The 15,758-nt window shown below is 41.8% G+C and overlaps 1 protein-coding gene across 1 annotated transcript; it reads left to right on the top strand.

Annotated features, from left to right (window-relative positions):
• Positions 1-1,015: 1,015 nt before the first annotated feature.
• LOC306795289 (integrin beta-3-like) lies at positions 1,016-15,422 on the top strand. The gene is made up of 15 exons (XM_079293756.1): positions 1,016-1,147; positions 1,680-1,765; positions 2,193-2,391; positions 2,546-2,798; positions 4,126-4,288; positions 4,430-4,591; positions 4,750-4,845; positions 5,534-5,623; positions 6,231-6,365; positions 7,301-7,745; positions 10,369-10,591; positions 10,681-10,781; positions 10,988-11,107; positions 13,664-13,830; positions 14,605-15,422. The coding sequence occupies exons 1-15, from the start codon at positions 1,075-1,077 to the stop codon at positions 14,671-14,673; spliced, it is 2,382 nt and encodes a 793-aa protein (XP_079149882.1). The 5' UTR covers positions 1,016-1,074; the 3' UTR covers positions 14,674-15,422.
• The last annotated feature ends 336 nt before the right edge of the window (positions 15,423-15,758 follow it).

Below are 15,758 nucleotides of genomic sequence, written 5' to 3'. Positions count from 1 at the left end.
CCACTCTGATTACCTTAAATTGGCTTCAGGCAGTATTCTTGCCAATTAAAAACCTTTATTTTTAATCAATGTGGCAGAGCCATTTAAAGCCTGTGAAATAAGAGAAATTCTGTCAGTGTTTTGCCAAAAGAAACTCTTTGTCTAGAAAGAGTGGGAAAGCACCATTTTTAATGAAATAAACCTTAGTTGTTCTCTTGAAACATTTAAATAGTTGGCTATTATCGGTCCATGTTTCATTTTCCAACACTTTTATTGAGTAATTATTCAGCATTGATCAAATAAAAAGGCATTTTATATCTAGTGCACGCTGCAGCTTAAGTGTTCAGACTCGTCTTTACAGCTAGTGTCCACTAGTGGGCAGTGTATACTCATGCAAACCTCGAATAGACTTGATTACAGATCATGCTTTCTTTACATTAAGCCTATTGTTTATTTGCACAGCACAATAGAGCCTACACTTCTTAATTCAGAGGTTCAGACAATGAAACCTATATTTATTCACTGACAAATACACTTGTGTTCACTACTAATTGCATAGCAACAAATTGACATGTGTTGGTATAAGTCTATTAGCATCAGTACAGTACATTGTTTGTGTTCCACTTTTACCATGAAGCGACTTCTCAACTATAGTGGCCGATATTTAAAAATAAAACAGTGGGGTCCGTTGAAAAAAAACAGTTGGTTGTTGTTGTTCTTGCCCAAAGGAAATAAAAAATGCAAGGAAAATGTTTTTTCGTATTGCGGACATTACGGAGTTAAAATTAAGCTATTCTAATGTCATGATATTTGTTTAATACTGTATATATGACTTTTAAACATATACCAGAGTGCGCAGACCTACCCTCCACCAAAATACAACCTCTTATCTTAACTCACAGCTTTTTGGATGCTGCGCTTTTCCCGCCCACTACACTTATTAGCATGATAATGAGAGCTGTGGATGCGGGAGTAGGGGAGGGGTGGCGTTAAGACATGTTGCTCTATTTGGACTTGTGTCGATTGCAGATGAAGAACGTTTTTTTCTTGTGTTCTTGTACTTCCACCGCAGCTCGTTGGCAGGCTCCGTCCTGGATGGGTGCTCTCCCGGCGCGAGGGGTATTATGGATGTGTGTTTTGATGTTAACTGGAATAACAGGAGTGTGCGGTGAGTTCTCATTTTGGGTTCTGCTGTTGTTGTTTTTTGCCCGTGTAGCCAAGAATATGTTGTAGAGGAAGACCCATGAGACAAGCTTTCAACTCCACTGAGACTCAACTTGTTTCTGTACCAGAATAATGCATGTCCGAGTAACATCTCTGCTTTAAGGTGTCAGGGCTTTCTACATTTTTAATTCATTTGGCTTGTTATGACACTGAGGGAAGGGACAAAGATGCATCATATGTGTAGAATGAATTATTTTAACACCCGAAAACTTCTCAGGTGTTTTATTGGACCAAAATGTGATTAAATGGAGGTTTAAGATTTCATTTTCTTCAACAAACTCTGTATGTTTGTCTTGTTCTCTCTGGCCTTCATGTTTTTACTGAGGCATAAACCTAAACGTACTTTGCCACATCCAAAAGTCAACCTTCTTATAGAATTATTCACAACTAAGTACAACAGGTAACCCATAAGGCGAACATTATCATTAAAGAATTTCTGTACATTTTGGAAAACCTAACCCAGCTTTTGGTTACAGGTTCAATCGTCTGCACCTCCAGAGGGGCCAGCACATGCAAGCAATGTCTGGCTGTGCACCCCAGCTGTGCATGGTGCTTCCAGGAGGTGGGTTTCTTTTTTCCACTTCATTTCTTTCAAGCAATGAGCCTTCTGCCAGCCAGGCTGGTACAGGGTGGTACCATCAGAATCACTGGCTGAACTATCAGCATGTGTTCAGATAGGATGGGCATTTTAATTTCATGTGGAATTTGCCTTTAAGTCCAGAGTTTGTTGGAGTGATGTTGGAGTGCTTCTTCACTCCAGGAGATTTGTTTTATAGACACATATTGTTGGGCTTTTTTCAGGACTGGCCCATTACAGTTTAAATGAATCCAATATGCCCATTTTCTCTTAATAGCTTCATTACAGATGAGAATTCCTTAAATAAATGACTCTTTGATTCCATTCCTAACACATTAAAACGCTTCCAAAGCAACGAGGAGCTTGCTGGAAACGGCTTTTCTGTATAATATGTAAATGGCTCTTCTGCCAGGACTTTGGCCAGGGTGTTGCCAGTTCCTCCCGCTGTGATCTGAAGAGTAACCTAGTGGCAGCGGGCTGTGGAGCTCTGGAGTCTCCGACCAGCAAACTGCAGGTGATTGAGGACCGGCCCCTCAGCAAGAAGGCAGCAGGGGCCACGCAAGACGTCACCCAGATAAAGCCCCAGAAACTGCACATCACCCTCGGGCCAGGTAGGGTTTACCATCTGAGTTTGTGGGTTTTGTGTCTGACATACTGAAGCAGAGATTTAGAAGGGAGTTACATACAGAATTTACACAATAGAAGTTACGAGTAACATCACGCACATCCGTTTAAAAAATGGTGTTTCTGTATCCCACTTCCAAGATGATGCCAAGCGCTTCACAGTGAAGGTGCGTCAGGTGGAGGACTACCCTGTGGATCTCTACTACCTCATGGATCTCTCCTACTCTATGAACGATGATCTCTTCCGCCTGAGGACGCTGGGCAAAGGCCTGGCCGAGGCCATGAACCGCACAACCAGCAACCTCCGCATGGGCTTTGGGGCTTTTGTGGACAAGCCGATCTCGCCTTACATGTACATCTCCCCCAAAGAGGCTGTGAAGAACCCCTGCTACAGGTAAAAGACACGTTTTTTCAAGAGCTTCATGTGTTATTAAACCAGCTTGGACAAAACAGTGGACCTCCTTAACCTGTTTCCTTGTCTGTATATAAGTACCTAAACTGAATCCAGATCTCTTTGTAATGGAACGTTTAGTTTAGTGGCTAACAATGTGTTACCTTCTTAACTGGTGCTGATTTCAGCGGTTGTTTATGCCTCCATGTGGGAATAGCTTTATTATGCAGATTATGTCATTTTTGTTAGGACACCTTTAAACACCGCGTTGCAAACACACTCAGAGTCACAGCACTTGTTAAAGGCTTACAGTGGCTCCCGAGTGCTCGGTCAGCTCCTCTGAATCAACCGCGGGTGATCTGCCCGGCGAGTAAGAACGTCCCAATGCAAAGAGCCGTGACTCCAGCCAGAGGCTCCCCCGGAGGTTGATTTGGTGGTTTACGGTCTCTTGGGGTCATTTACTTAAACACGTTACAGACAGTCTGCTGAGCTCCAGCCTCCAGGAATGTTTGGATAAAAGATAAGACAAGTGGAGAATTAAATACGGAGAGAGAGAGAGAGAGAGAGAGAGAGAGAGGGGTCCACTTTTTGACCAAATGCAAATGTTTGGGAAATCAACATCTGTTCAGAACAGAATAATTTAGTTCAAAGTCAGTAGCGATGGTAACGTTGGTCTGCGGGTCAGTCCATAACTTTGGTCCAGAGTGAAATATCTTAACATCTATTTGGATGGATTGAAATTTTGTACAGACAGTCATGGTCCCTAGAAGATGACCCCAACTTTGGTGATCCTCTGACATTTCTTCTAGCGCTGTCATGAAGTCGACATTTGATGTTTTGAGTAAAATGTAAATATTGAATATCTATGAGCTGTAATTTGAGTTCAGTGATGACATGCTAATAATACGTAGAGCCTCTAAGAACTTCGAACATGGCTGCAGACTCTTAAGGCTTGTTCTTAAAGGTCATATCAGGAAGATTGAAGTGAAAAACTATCAAATAAAGAGCTGTCATGTTTAGATGTCACCTGGGATGTAACTGACAAATATGACACAAAAAACTTCGACAAAATTGAATTGGAAAATTAAACTTATTTATGTAGTTTACATTTAAATATTTATTTTTAAGCATATAAATCCAATTAACCTGATTGTTTGATTTAACAGCTGATCCCTCAACAAAGTATGTTGTCAGTAATTAGACAGCTCTTGATCCTTTGTAGAGGTCACATTTTTGTACAATGGTATACATAAACAGACATTCAGATGAATGAACAAGCTGCCAGCAGCTCGGCTCAACCCTGATCACCGGCTCTCTGTTTCATTGACAGCATTAACACCACCTGCCTGCCTCAGTTTGGCTACAAACACGTTCTGTCCCTGACGGAGGAAGTGGGCCGCTTCACAGAGGAAGTGAAGAAGCAGATGGTGTCCAGGAACCGAGATGCCCCGGAGGGAGGCTTTGATGCCATCATCCAGGCTGCTGTGTGCAAGGTGGAGAGACTCACTCACTTACTCACACACATGACTCTGATTTTGTTTTAAAAATTTTAAAATGCAATCCTTCATCCAAAAGTTGAATCAAACAGTTTGAGCTTCCTTCCTTTTGCTGTTCCGTGGCTTGATGGGAGCTAGGAGGAGATCGGCTGGCGCCCCGGTGCATCCCACCTTCTGATCTTCACCTCGGACGCTAAGACTCACGTGGCTCTGGATGGTCGTCTGGCTGGAATCGTGCAGCCCAACGACGGGCAGTGCCACCTCAACTCCGACAATATGTACAGCATGTCTACCACCATGGTGAGTGTGTACTGTAAGTCTGTGTTTGGTGCACAGACAGTATGATAGAGAATCAGAGCCAATGGAACCCTTTGTTTGAATAAGTAAAGGATTAAAAGGAACATTTCAGTGTTTACGTGTGCAAGCGCTAACCACACCATCCGGGTTTGGCCCCACAGGATTACCCATCTTTAGCTCTGATCACAGAGAAGATGTCGGAGAACAACATCAATCTCATCTTTGCTGTCACCAACCCTGTGGTTCCTCTGTACCAGGTCAGAGCATGTCCAGCATTTTACTCATCAAAAATGTAAACGAAGCAAATGTTTTTCCTGAAACTGAGAGGATGGCATCCCCAACTCTGTAATCATTTCATCTTGAACATACTGTAGTTTAAGTCTTCCAAACCTCACTGGTTTTAAACTGAGATTCTTGGATCCTGCATGAATGGAATCTCAAAATGAATCACTATAATACGCTGTTCAGACACGGCAAAGTTACAAACTCAGTTTTTCCCAAATTGGAAACACCATTACACCTCGTGAGAATTCGAGGAAATGAATTCATAAATATAGTCATTGTTCATAAAGGAAAACAAATTCAAGAACATTGGCTGTGGCATGAGTTAGGGTGTGACACACTTGTTGTTTGGGGCATTTGCTTTCAACGGTAAACGTTTGGGACAACTCTCACAACTATCTCACACCATGAAACCAATGCAACCAGTGTGACATAATGGATGAGTAACTGCTGCACGCATCCCTGTTTGTACTTTCTGCCTGCTGTGCTTTTGAGCTGTGTAACAAAGAAAAAACTGGGAAAAATGTTGACATTTTCCCACAAAAAGGCTTCTATCTACCTCCGTATTTGTAACTGATGAAACATCAATTATTGTTAATGGTTTATTTCCCTGACTGTAGAATGACAGCAGTCTGACAGTCTGTTTGTCTTTCTGTCTTACAGAACTACAGTGAGCTGATTCCTGGCACCACAGTAGGAACACTGTCCAACGACTCGGGCAATGTTATCCAGCTCATACTGAAGGCCTACGCTGTAAGTCACACACACACACACACACACACACACACACACACACACACACACACACACACACACACACACACACACACACACACACACACACACACACACACACACACACACACACACACACACACACACACACACACACACACACTTTAGACTAGACAGTGTTTCAGGCGATGACATGTGTTTGCTGACACAACCCCACAGTGTCTGAGTCATACATGTGGTCGGGCCAAAGTCTAAGGAGGTGTGGAGCTGACCAAATATGGGAGACTTCTTCTGTTTCATTGTTTATGTTTTATTTGAGTTTATTATGCAAAGAATAAGTTTATTGAATGAAAATGTATTTTAGGTTCAATCCTGGCTGTAACTTTGATGTGTGTACAGATGTACATACAAACATGTAAATGCACTTCTTCCTAAATGAATGTATAGCCTTACTATTAGAGCAGGAGATTAAGTGATGTGCACACAGATGAGGAGAGGGAAATTATTTGAATCGGCTGAAAGTATTAAGACCTAACATTTGTTTTTGGCCTCGAGACGCAAGCCTATGTACTCATCCTTCCTTGTGTATGTGTTTACCGCTGTTTTCCTTCATCGGTGTTGCCAGAAAATCCGTTCCAAGGTGGAGCTGGAGCTTCAAGGCGTCCCGGAGGAGCTGTCCCTGTCCTTCAACGCCACCTGTCTGAATGGAGAGCTCATCCCTGGCTTCAAATCCTGCTCAGGGCTCAAGATAGGAGACACGGTCAGTCCATGCCCCACCCCATTTTTTGGCGTGTAACCCCTTTAAAGTGAGGTAATGTGTACTTTGGACAAAATGGTTTGCATAATGAAATAGGTGTAATAATGGCCTCCCCCTTGAGCAGATGCAATGCTTGTTTTGAGAAACTTAGACTCGATGGGTCTGCACAGTATGATAACGGTATTATCAACTCTCATACAAACTTTTTCACCCCCATCCAACATGTCCTATCAATAGTAGACATACTCATGTCTTGATGTAAAAAATAACATGAGTTAGTTCCATGTACTATTTTTCACCTTCTCTATTTGTCTCTTTCCATTTCCCTTCTGGCTGAGATCTACACGTCTTTAAAGTAGGATTTTCCCTGTTTCCTTATGATGTCAAAGCAGATGATGGAAAAAGTGTATCAGCATTGTCTCTGAGCTTGTCTTCCTTAAATTAATTTTTCTTCTTTTGCCAACTCTGCAGAGAGAGTTCTCCTCGTTCCCTTTTTATTTGTTTGCATTTCTTCTTTATCGCAGCTTCTTTGGCTCTAGTTCTCTCTTCACTCCAGGTGACGATTTTTTGGCCTCCACACATTTCTTCCTCTCTGCCTCAGCCCCTCTCATTTTTGCCATATATGGCTGTCTCCAGATGTAGTAACTGCCTACTTTTGGACATTTACCAGATTTGGATGCAGCGCTCTGTGAACAACTACTTTGACGGAATACATATGGAGGCATTCCCTGTGTCAGGTCTTTGTGCTGTTTTCACCGACAATGATTAGACAATGCTCACAATTTGAGCGGCTATGAAATGAATAATAATTGAACCCTTAAAGTGCTGTTATATTTTATATAATCCACTATAAAGCATGATTGGTTTTACAAAACGTGGTTGCAGAATCTTGATGAAAAAATGTACCAAGTTACAACTCCCTCCGTCCTCTCATCCAGGTCTCTTTCAGCGTGGAGGCCAGAGCTCGAGGTTGCCCTAAACAGAAGAAGAAAACCTTCATCATTAAGCCGGTGGGCTTCAAGGATTCCCTCTCCATCACCGTCAGCTTTGAGTGCGACTGCAAGTGCCAGACCAAGGCCGAGCCCAATAGCCCCAAATGTAATCACGGCAACGGCACCTACGAGTGCGGCATCTGCCTGTGCGACCCGGGTCGCTTAGGGCCCCACTGCGAGTGTGCAGAGGGTGACTACAACCCCACGGAGCAGGACCGCTGCAGCGGACCCGCGGGCTCTGGAGGACCTCAGTCTGCCATCTGCAGCGGCCGTGGTGACTGTGTGTGCGGCCAGTGCGTGTGTCACAGCAGTGAATTTGGAAAAGTCTGGGGAAAGCTGTGTGAGTGTGATGACTTCAACTGCCTGCGCTACAAGGGGGAACTGTGCTCAGGTGAGATCTTGTGAGCTTCTTTTTAACTGGCCTGAGCATCTTCAGTGGAATGATAGGATGTACAATCAACGGTCCAGGCTGACATCTTTAAATGTCTAGTTTTGATGTTTGATGTTTGATTATGAGTTTGATAAAAAAAAGATTGATGCAACTCTCCAATCGGACACTCAAACAGGCTGGAGCCAGCGGCCAATTAGCTTAGCTTAGCATTATGACTGTAAACAGATAGCCTGGCTTTGTCTAAAGCCTATAACACCTCTAAAACACATTATATCTTGTTTATTTAATCCGCACAAAAAGTGTTAAATGTTAAAAAATACACTTTTTTGATGGGAGGTTATATGCTGGACTATTCTTTTGACCAGGTGTAGTGATTTATTGGTGTCTCCCCGTTAAGTTAAGCTAAGCTAAGTAAGCTAACCTGCTCCTTGGTGTATATTCATATAACAGACAGACATGAGGGCGGTATGGATCTTCTCATCTAACTCTTTTGCAAGAAAGCCAATAAGCGTATTTCCCAAAATATTAAACCATTCCTTTCACATTATTTTTACATTGCACTCGACGCAATCTGGGTACAAATGTGGCGGAGGTTAAAATGGCCCTCTGGCATTCATGAACACTGTGTGTCTCTGTAGTGGAGTTTCAGAGAATGTGTGCACCTTAGCCGTCGGGATAGGCAGTCACTCTTCACCACACTGACTTGCCACCCACCTCATCTGCGAAGAATTACATACAATAACAACTCTCCCCTCTGCCCGGGACATGGGCTCCATTCACAATGAACACATGGTGTGGTGTGTGCACCGTGTGTGAGTGTAAGCTCAGGTTGTATGTTTGTGTCAGCCAGGCAGAGCTTTTGTGCGAGTTTGACTGGATTCATGCACAAAATAAATCTTTTTGAAGTTTAACGGTAGCTCTCTCCGGTCAGAGGGGACTCTCATTATTCTGAAAGTTTCTCTGTCGCGGTTGCGCTTTTTCAAACAGTTTGACTGAGTTTGTGTTTGGTAATTGTTAAGAGCTTTAACTCATGGCCTCATGACCCACCTTGCATTTTAAAAGACACATATCATCAAGTCATAACACATGATGTTACCCTGAGGATAAATATACTTATTCACTTTCATATAGGGAGTTAGATAAGAAGATCTCTCTCTCTCATTGAGGCAATGACTCTTATTGTATGTAAAATCCATGAGCTGGCATTGATATATTACTCAGGGGATATTTGAGATTTGTTAATTGCAGAAGTTTTGGCCCATACTGCCTTGATTCATCACATCATCAGATCTCATATATCACTCAAACCCCCCCTCTGCTGCTCTCACACAGAAATGTTTTTTTGTATTCCCCAAAGCCCCTGGATTAACATGAAAATACCTTTCTGCTTACCGGTACTCATTGGCCGGTGTGGTGTAATAGGGCTAAAAATAAAGAATGTTTGGTCAGAAAAGGGCCAACTGGGAGAGAACTGGAAACGTTCTGTGTTTAAAACATGGTCTGCTTTTGTCATGAAATACCCTTTTCAGTGCGAGGATCATGGTCCGTGTTCTTCCCCCACAGAATGGTGTAATTAAAAGCCAGCGGTCCTGTGGTCAATGGCAGTTTGCTCATGGATCGTCCTTTATTCAGTCAGACTGTTCCAAAGTGGCTTCTTGTCGCATTGATTATCTGCGCTTTGTTTTACAGTAATAGGCCACAATGTTTTCTGCATTGTCACTCTCTTGCATGCACACATCACACATACAAGGAACAACAACAAACCAATGCACACAAATACACGCACACACACTGAATCATGCATCCAAATATAAAAGCCTCCCAGACACCACAGACATGGGTTTTAGGACTCTAACAGCTGCAGAACGATGACTTATCGCATCTGCTTTCCAGTGGTTGGAATCAAACTTCAAGAGGACCAGAATTATAGAGCTACGAAATGTCTTAGCGGGACATATGACTAATTTTGTAATTGAAAATAATTGGTTGTTGAATTAAAGGTTTAAATTCAAAGCAAAGGTAGATATTGCTCAAGATAGGGAGGAACCATGTCATTTCTCAAATAAAGTTAAAACACGTCATTGCAACAGGAAAATACAGATACGTATGACACAGGATTGTGGTACATTCACTCATAAGCCTTTAACAAGTCACCGCCATGCATTGCAAACTCATAATGACCAGCCAATTATTGTTCAAACCCACAACACTTCTAGCGGAGTTCCCAAAATTCCCCCGTGCGTCAAGCTGAATTTTAGAGAAATATGTATCAAATAGTGCATAAATTTCTATTTGTTGGAATGACGAAGCCAAAGACACATGGAACTCATATTAGCCGATCAAACATAGGATGTTTGAAATTAAAAGAAATGATGCACAACAACTGAAATTACAATCACGTCAAGCCCCGAGCACAAGCCTTTTCCTCCCTCTTTCCCAACTCCAACCACACCCTGGTTTTCACACAGAATTTCACTTGGTCACATTATCCTCTTCTCCTTAATTGTTTATTTACTTCCTCTTTTGCTGTTTTACTTCATATGCCACCCTTCGGTGTGTGGAAATGGAAATCAAACCAGTAAACAATGTTATAGTAGCTCCTTTATCCTTTCCTCCCTCCTAGGCCACGGTGTCTGTAACTGTGGCTTTTGCCAGTGTGACCCAGACTGGCAGGGTGAGAACTGTAACTGCTCCAGACGCACTGACACCTGCATGTCCAACCTGAGCTTGTTGTGCAGCGGCAGGGGCCAGTGTGTGTGCGGGGCCTGTGAGTGCACCCAGCCCGGTGCCTACGGAGCCACATGTGACAAGTGCCCCACCTGCCAGGACGCCTGCACCATGAAGAAGTGAGCCTGAACACATCGTTATGACGTTCGGTGTCCAGAAAGCTGTTTGAAACGAGCTGATGGACTGATGTATATGCTTCTTCTAAAAGGGAGTGTGTGGAGTGTAAACACTTCAAGAGGGGCAAGCTGTTTGACGACAACACCTGCTCTCGAATCTGCAAGGATGAGATTGTGCTTGTGGATGAAATAGGTGAGAAAAACAACACACTTAATGTTGCTAAAAATGCCTTTTGATTGATTACGTCAATGAAAAATGTTCCAAAGTGAGCTTATAAAGTTTATGAAAGTTTCTTTGAAGACAAAACTCAGTTTACGCCTTTCAAACACAACCAAAAACATCTGTGTTATGCTGCTTTTGAAGATTTTGTCATGACTAACGTTACATTTTCCATGCAGTGCTCCATGATACAAATGCTGTGAACTGCACTTACAAAGATGAGGATGATTGCGTGGAGCATTTCCAGTATTATGAGGACGCCAGTGGCAAGTCCATCTTGTTTGTCGTCAAAGAGCCCGGTAAGAGAGGAACATACTGCACATGCATACCTCACCTAACAAGCACATATTTTAAGCACCAATCAATATGTTGTGTTTACAGGTTGTTCCACTGCCCCGTGGCCAAAAATAATCGATCAATATACTGCTCCGAGGACAGTAACTTATTAATACGGTTGAGTTTATATGTGGAAATAGATGAAGGTAGTCACAATGACAGATAGACAGTGAATCCCAGTGCTGGACAGGTAAAATCTACAACCACAAATGCAACACCAGCCAAACAAGCAGACTTCCTTGCTTTGTGGAATCAGTGTTTCAAGTTGTCACTTCCCCGCTGCCTGCCCTTCATCTGCTTGTTAAGTGGCCAAATAGAAAGAGTGTGGGGCGGTAAAACAGCCTTTAATTGCCACCAGTGCCCGCAGAGAAAGTCTGCCCCTGGGTCTGCCTTTAATGAATGTGTGTGTTTAATTTAGGCGCAACTGGATAGCAGAGAAGTACACCAAAAGTTGCCTTGAACACAGTGCACCCCGCTGTGTCAAAGAGGGTCGTAAACAGCTGCCCAGCTCCTCTTGGAAGCCGCTGACTCTACATATCCTCCAGAGGAAATCATGAGAGGGAGAGAGAGGAGACTAAGTCAGCAAAAGAAACGGATAAAGAGCATTCTTAAAAGGAAACATGAAGTTGTTTAACAAAGGAGAAGAAGAGAAAAGGGGAAGATGGGAAACAGACACCCTTCAAAGTTGACTAAGTCTTTTTTTTCATTTAGAAGTTAATAATGTTCCAGAAATACTATCAAAAGGGTCAGTTGAAGAGCAGGAAATAGAGGAATGAGGAGTAAAGCTTTGATGTCGGCTGTAAAAGTTCACCTTGGTTGCCCCGCTACGTTACCCAACACTATTATGCACATACGTGTGTACGACAGGGATCACACACACAGACATGTGCTTAGATATTCAGACAAACATGCAGTCTGGCAAACAAACAAGTACGCTTACATTTTGACCAGATGTAACTGGTGACGAGAAGTAAAAAGACTTTTTTTTAAACAATGAAGAAACTGAATTGCTTTCATGTGAACACAAATATTTATTAATAACAGATTGATGATTTTATTTGGTTGAAACTGATTGGTAGCAGCTTACACTTCATGTTTTGTTTCACAGGAAGAAAAGATCATTGTATTTTTTTTTCTACATACATTGTTAATTAGGAGCACAATACGATCGGAGCATTTCATTTCATCTCATCGAGTGCCCAGATAGAAGACTCCAAATGAATCCAAATGAATCCAAACGACAACTTGTTGCTAACAAGTTTTAGAGATCCATTTATATGCCAGCTTGGTTCTGCTGCCCCCAAGTGGCCAAAGTATCAGTAAGTACAGACATTTTTAAATTTAGGAAAAAAAGTATTAAGATCTTAATGCTCTGCTAATCTTGGTTCATCAGGACTGTGTGGGTGTGGTTTGATCCAAATTGATTGACACTGGACTCACAACATCAGCAAACATATTTTGACCTAACTTCTGATAAGTGAACAACAATGTGGGACAACTGAGTCCTGCCCACTTCAAACCAGTAAGAAGAGCACAGACAAACATCTGAAATAATCCAAATCACTGACAATACAATGCTGACTGAGAAAATACGTTTCCAGGGCCTTTAAAAGACAGATTATAATTATGATCTTCATTCTCCTATAGCCTCACAAATCCAGCTTTAATGTCGCCGTCCAAGTTTTTGCAACATGGTTTAAGTTTAAAAAACATCCATCGAGAATTAATTAAACCTGGAAACTAGCGGCCAAACCAATCAGAGTAACCAATGAGAGTGTTTAGGTGATGATGTGGCTTGTTTCATCTTAAAAAAATCTATTTAAACTAGATGTTGGAGACATAAAATGAAGAAGGATTCAGCAGTGCATCGCCTATTACTTCACTTTATTCAGAAAAATGTTGGGTGATTAATGGGAGAAAGTTTTCCCGGAACAGCTAATGATGGGAAAAATGATGAAGGAGGGCACAACAATTAATGTCTCATTTCAGTCTGGTGTAGGAAGACTTCATGCTGTCAGTCAGCTATTGTACAGCCTTCTTGAAACTCTGCAAATCAAACTCCTATTGAGTTTTGCCAGACCACAACGAGGGAAGGGAGATTTGTGGCCTGGCTGTGTGAGGTTGCTATTTTCCACTTCAGCCCATCCTCCTCTATGTTCTTTGGTATTTAAAATCCCCATTGCCTCCATCACCACTGTTTTGCTTCCCCTATTCTCTGGCTTCTGCAGATCTGATAACCTTAAAGAAAGCATGTTATTTGTGCTAGAGGAAACCACATCTCGGGTTTTTATTCCATACACCTACCAGCTTGACATGGCAATATGGCAATATGTCTAGTCTCAGAAATTCAAACGCAAACCTTTGAATCTGAAAATGAATGGCATTCAGATGCGTAATCCTCTGAAAATCGAATCCATGTGGAAATAGGAAGGAAACAGCCTTATGAAATCAGACTTCTGCCTGTCTCCTGGCTTATCTGCACTTTACTCATTCATTTATCTCTTCTTTCGTCCAACCAGACTGTCCCGAGGGTCCAGACATTTTAGTTTTGCTCCTGTCTGTGGCAGGAGCCATCTTGTTCCTTGGCTTGGCAGCTCTGCTTATCTGGAAACTTCTGGTCACCATCCACGACAGACGGGAGTTCGCCAAATTTGAGGAAGAACGGGCTCGTGCCAAGTGGGACACGGTCAGTGAATTTAGCATGAGGCTAGTAAATGCTCTGATGTGCTTTTTGCTGAACACTAAGATAGAAATCAAGGTCCAGTCAATGTTCATTTCAAGTTAAATTTAAAAATATTGCACTGAGATTTTGAGTTTGAGGCAAAAAAACCCCTCCTTGGACTCATTTATAAAACATGGCATGGCATCTTCACACACATTCACACACTCACACACACACCATCTCTTTTTCCTCACACACACACAGACACACACACAATCATCTCTTTTTCCTCACACACACCCTCACACACAAAAGGCCACACACAGTCTATCGCGCTAGTTTTCTGGAGATGTTTTTTAAATTATTTTCTGGCATGCTGTTTCTCCCAGCAGAACAAAAGACTGCCAGCGGAAGGGCTGGTTTTAAATTCGCTAACGCTAATAAACCTTAACAGGCCTCTTTGCGGCCTCAAAAACACCCAAATCCCACAGACCTGAAACCAAAGAAGGACAGGCTGTTTAAGATGCTCACTGAGGAATTGAAATCTTAAATCACACATTCACGTTTCTATATGTGTCTAATATATGTGTCTAGAATGGTGTCGTGTTTAGGAGTTGCTATTTTAATTTTTTACTTTTCTTTTCTTTCATGCAATCCCCAAAGGGACCTTTAAAAAGTGCCTTTTTTGGATTTTCCTAGAATCCCGAACCACAACAAGAAAAGCATCTCCAATTAATTCTGTGTCCGTGAACTCACCTTAACCGTCTGTATGTTTCTTCATGTGTATTTGACTAACAGGGACACAATCCTCTCTACAAAGGAGCCACATCTACCTTCACAAACATCACATACAGAGGAAAAGACTGATGCTGCTGAACTGAACGAGGATGGAGAATAGTAGACTTTCACTGTCCTTTTTGGGAAGGCACCGCATCATGTGCAGGCCTCTACTCTAATTAATAATTATTTGTGTTTGTAAATTTGTAGAAATGATTCTGAGGACACGTTTTATCAGGGATTTGTCATAAACACCCATTTATACTACACTGATAAATAAGATATTGTTTTGATTTTATGTGGTTGACAAATAACTCTTGTGTTGTGCAGGTTTACCCAAAATCACACACAAAACATATTTTCATATTTACATATGTACCCCTACCAGCCATGTATATAGTATTCTTTTATTTGCCCATATAATTAGATATATATGGAGCCCCCAAAGTCCGGAAAGATTTTTCTAAAATTCTGGATATCCCCCGGACATTGCTGTGGACAGTTTCATTTTTTATTAACTTTAACTATTGGCAGCAAGATCTGTAGATACCTCTGAATAACTGGTCCAGAGAAACCACAGCTATCCACATGACTGGATACCACTGAGGCTTAGTGGGAAAATATATTTAAAAAAGTGATGTGGGTTAACTAATCCTTGAAGTCAGTGGAAGAACAAAAGGGCAGATAATGTTATGCAAAACAATCTTCATTTCCTGATCACAATGGAAACGGGACGTCCTGTTTGTGGTACTCAGTGGAAACATAAGATGTCTTTAATTCAGTCAAGTGCCTTGCGAGAGATATGTTGTGGTTTGGAGTAAACTGTTAATTTACTGAAATACGTGCAGTTTCTTGTGTGGACTCTGAGATATGAGTGTTTTCTCCCATGTGTTTCCAAAAATACAAATATATCATGTTCAAGTTCTTATGAGGTGAACTTTACAAGCACATCAGGTGTCCAGTTTTGAGACGTGAAAGACAATAGCATGGCTCAAGCATATTGCAATATATTAGATTTAAGGACAAGATTTTCTGATTTATAACCAAATTCAATTGAAATTACACATTCCATAACAGGAATTTAGAGACAAATCTAGATCATGACCACTTGCTTAAAATGATTACAGTTAGATCTGTGACTAATAAATGATTGTATTGCTTCACCACGACTCACC

The sequence above is a fragment of the Melanostigma gelatinosum genome, assembly GCF_949748355.1.
Source record: "Melanostigma gelatinosum genome assembly, chromosome: 21".
NCBI lineage: Eukaryota > Metazoa > Chordata > Actinopteri > Perciformes > Zoarcidae > Melanostigma > Melanostigma gelatinosum.
The sequence above is the reverse complement of the archived record's forward strand: the minus strand, read 5'-3'. Positions and strand labels throughout refer to the sequence as shown.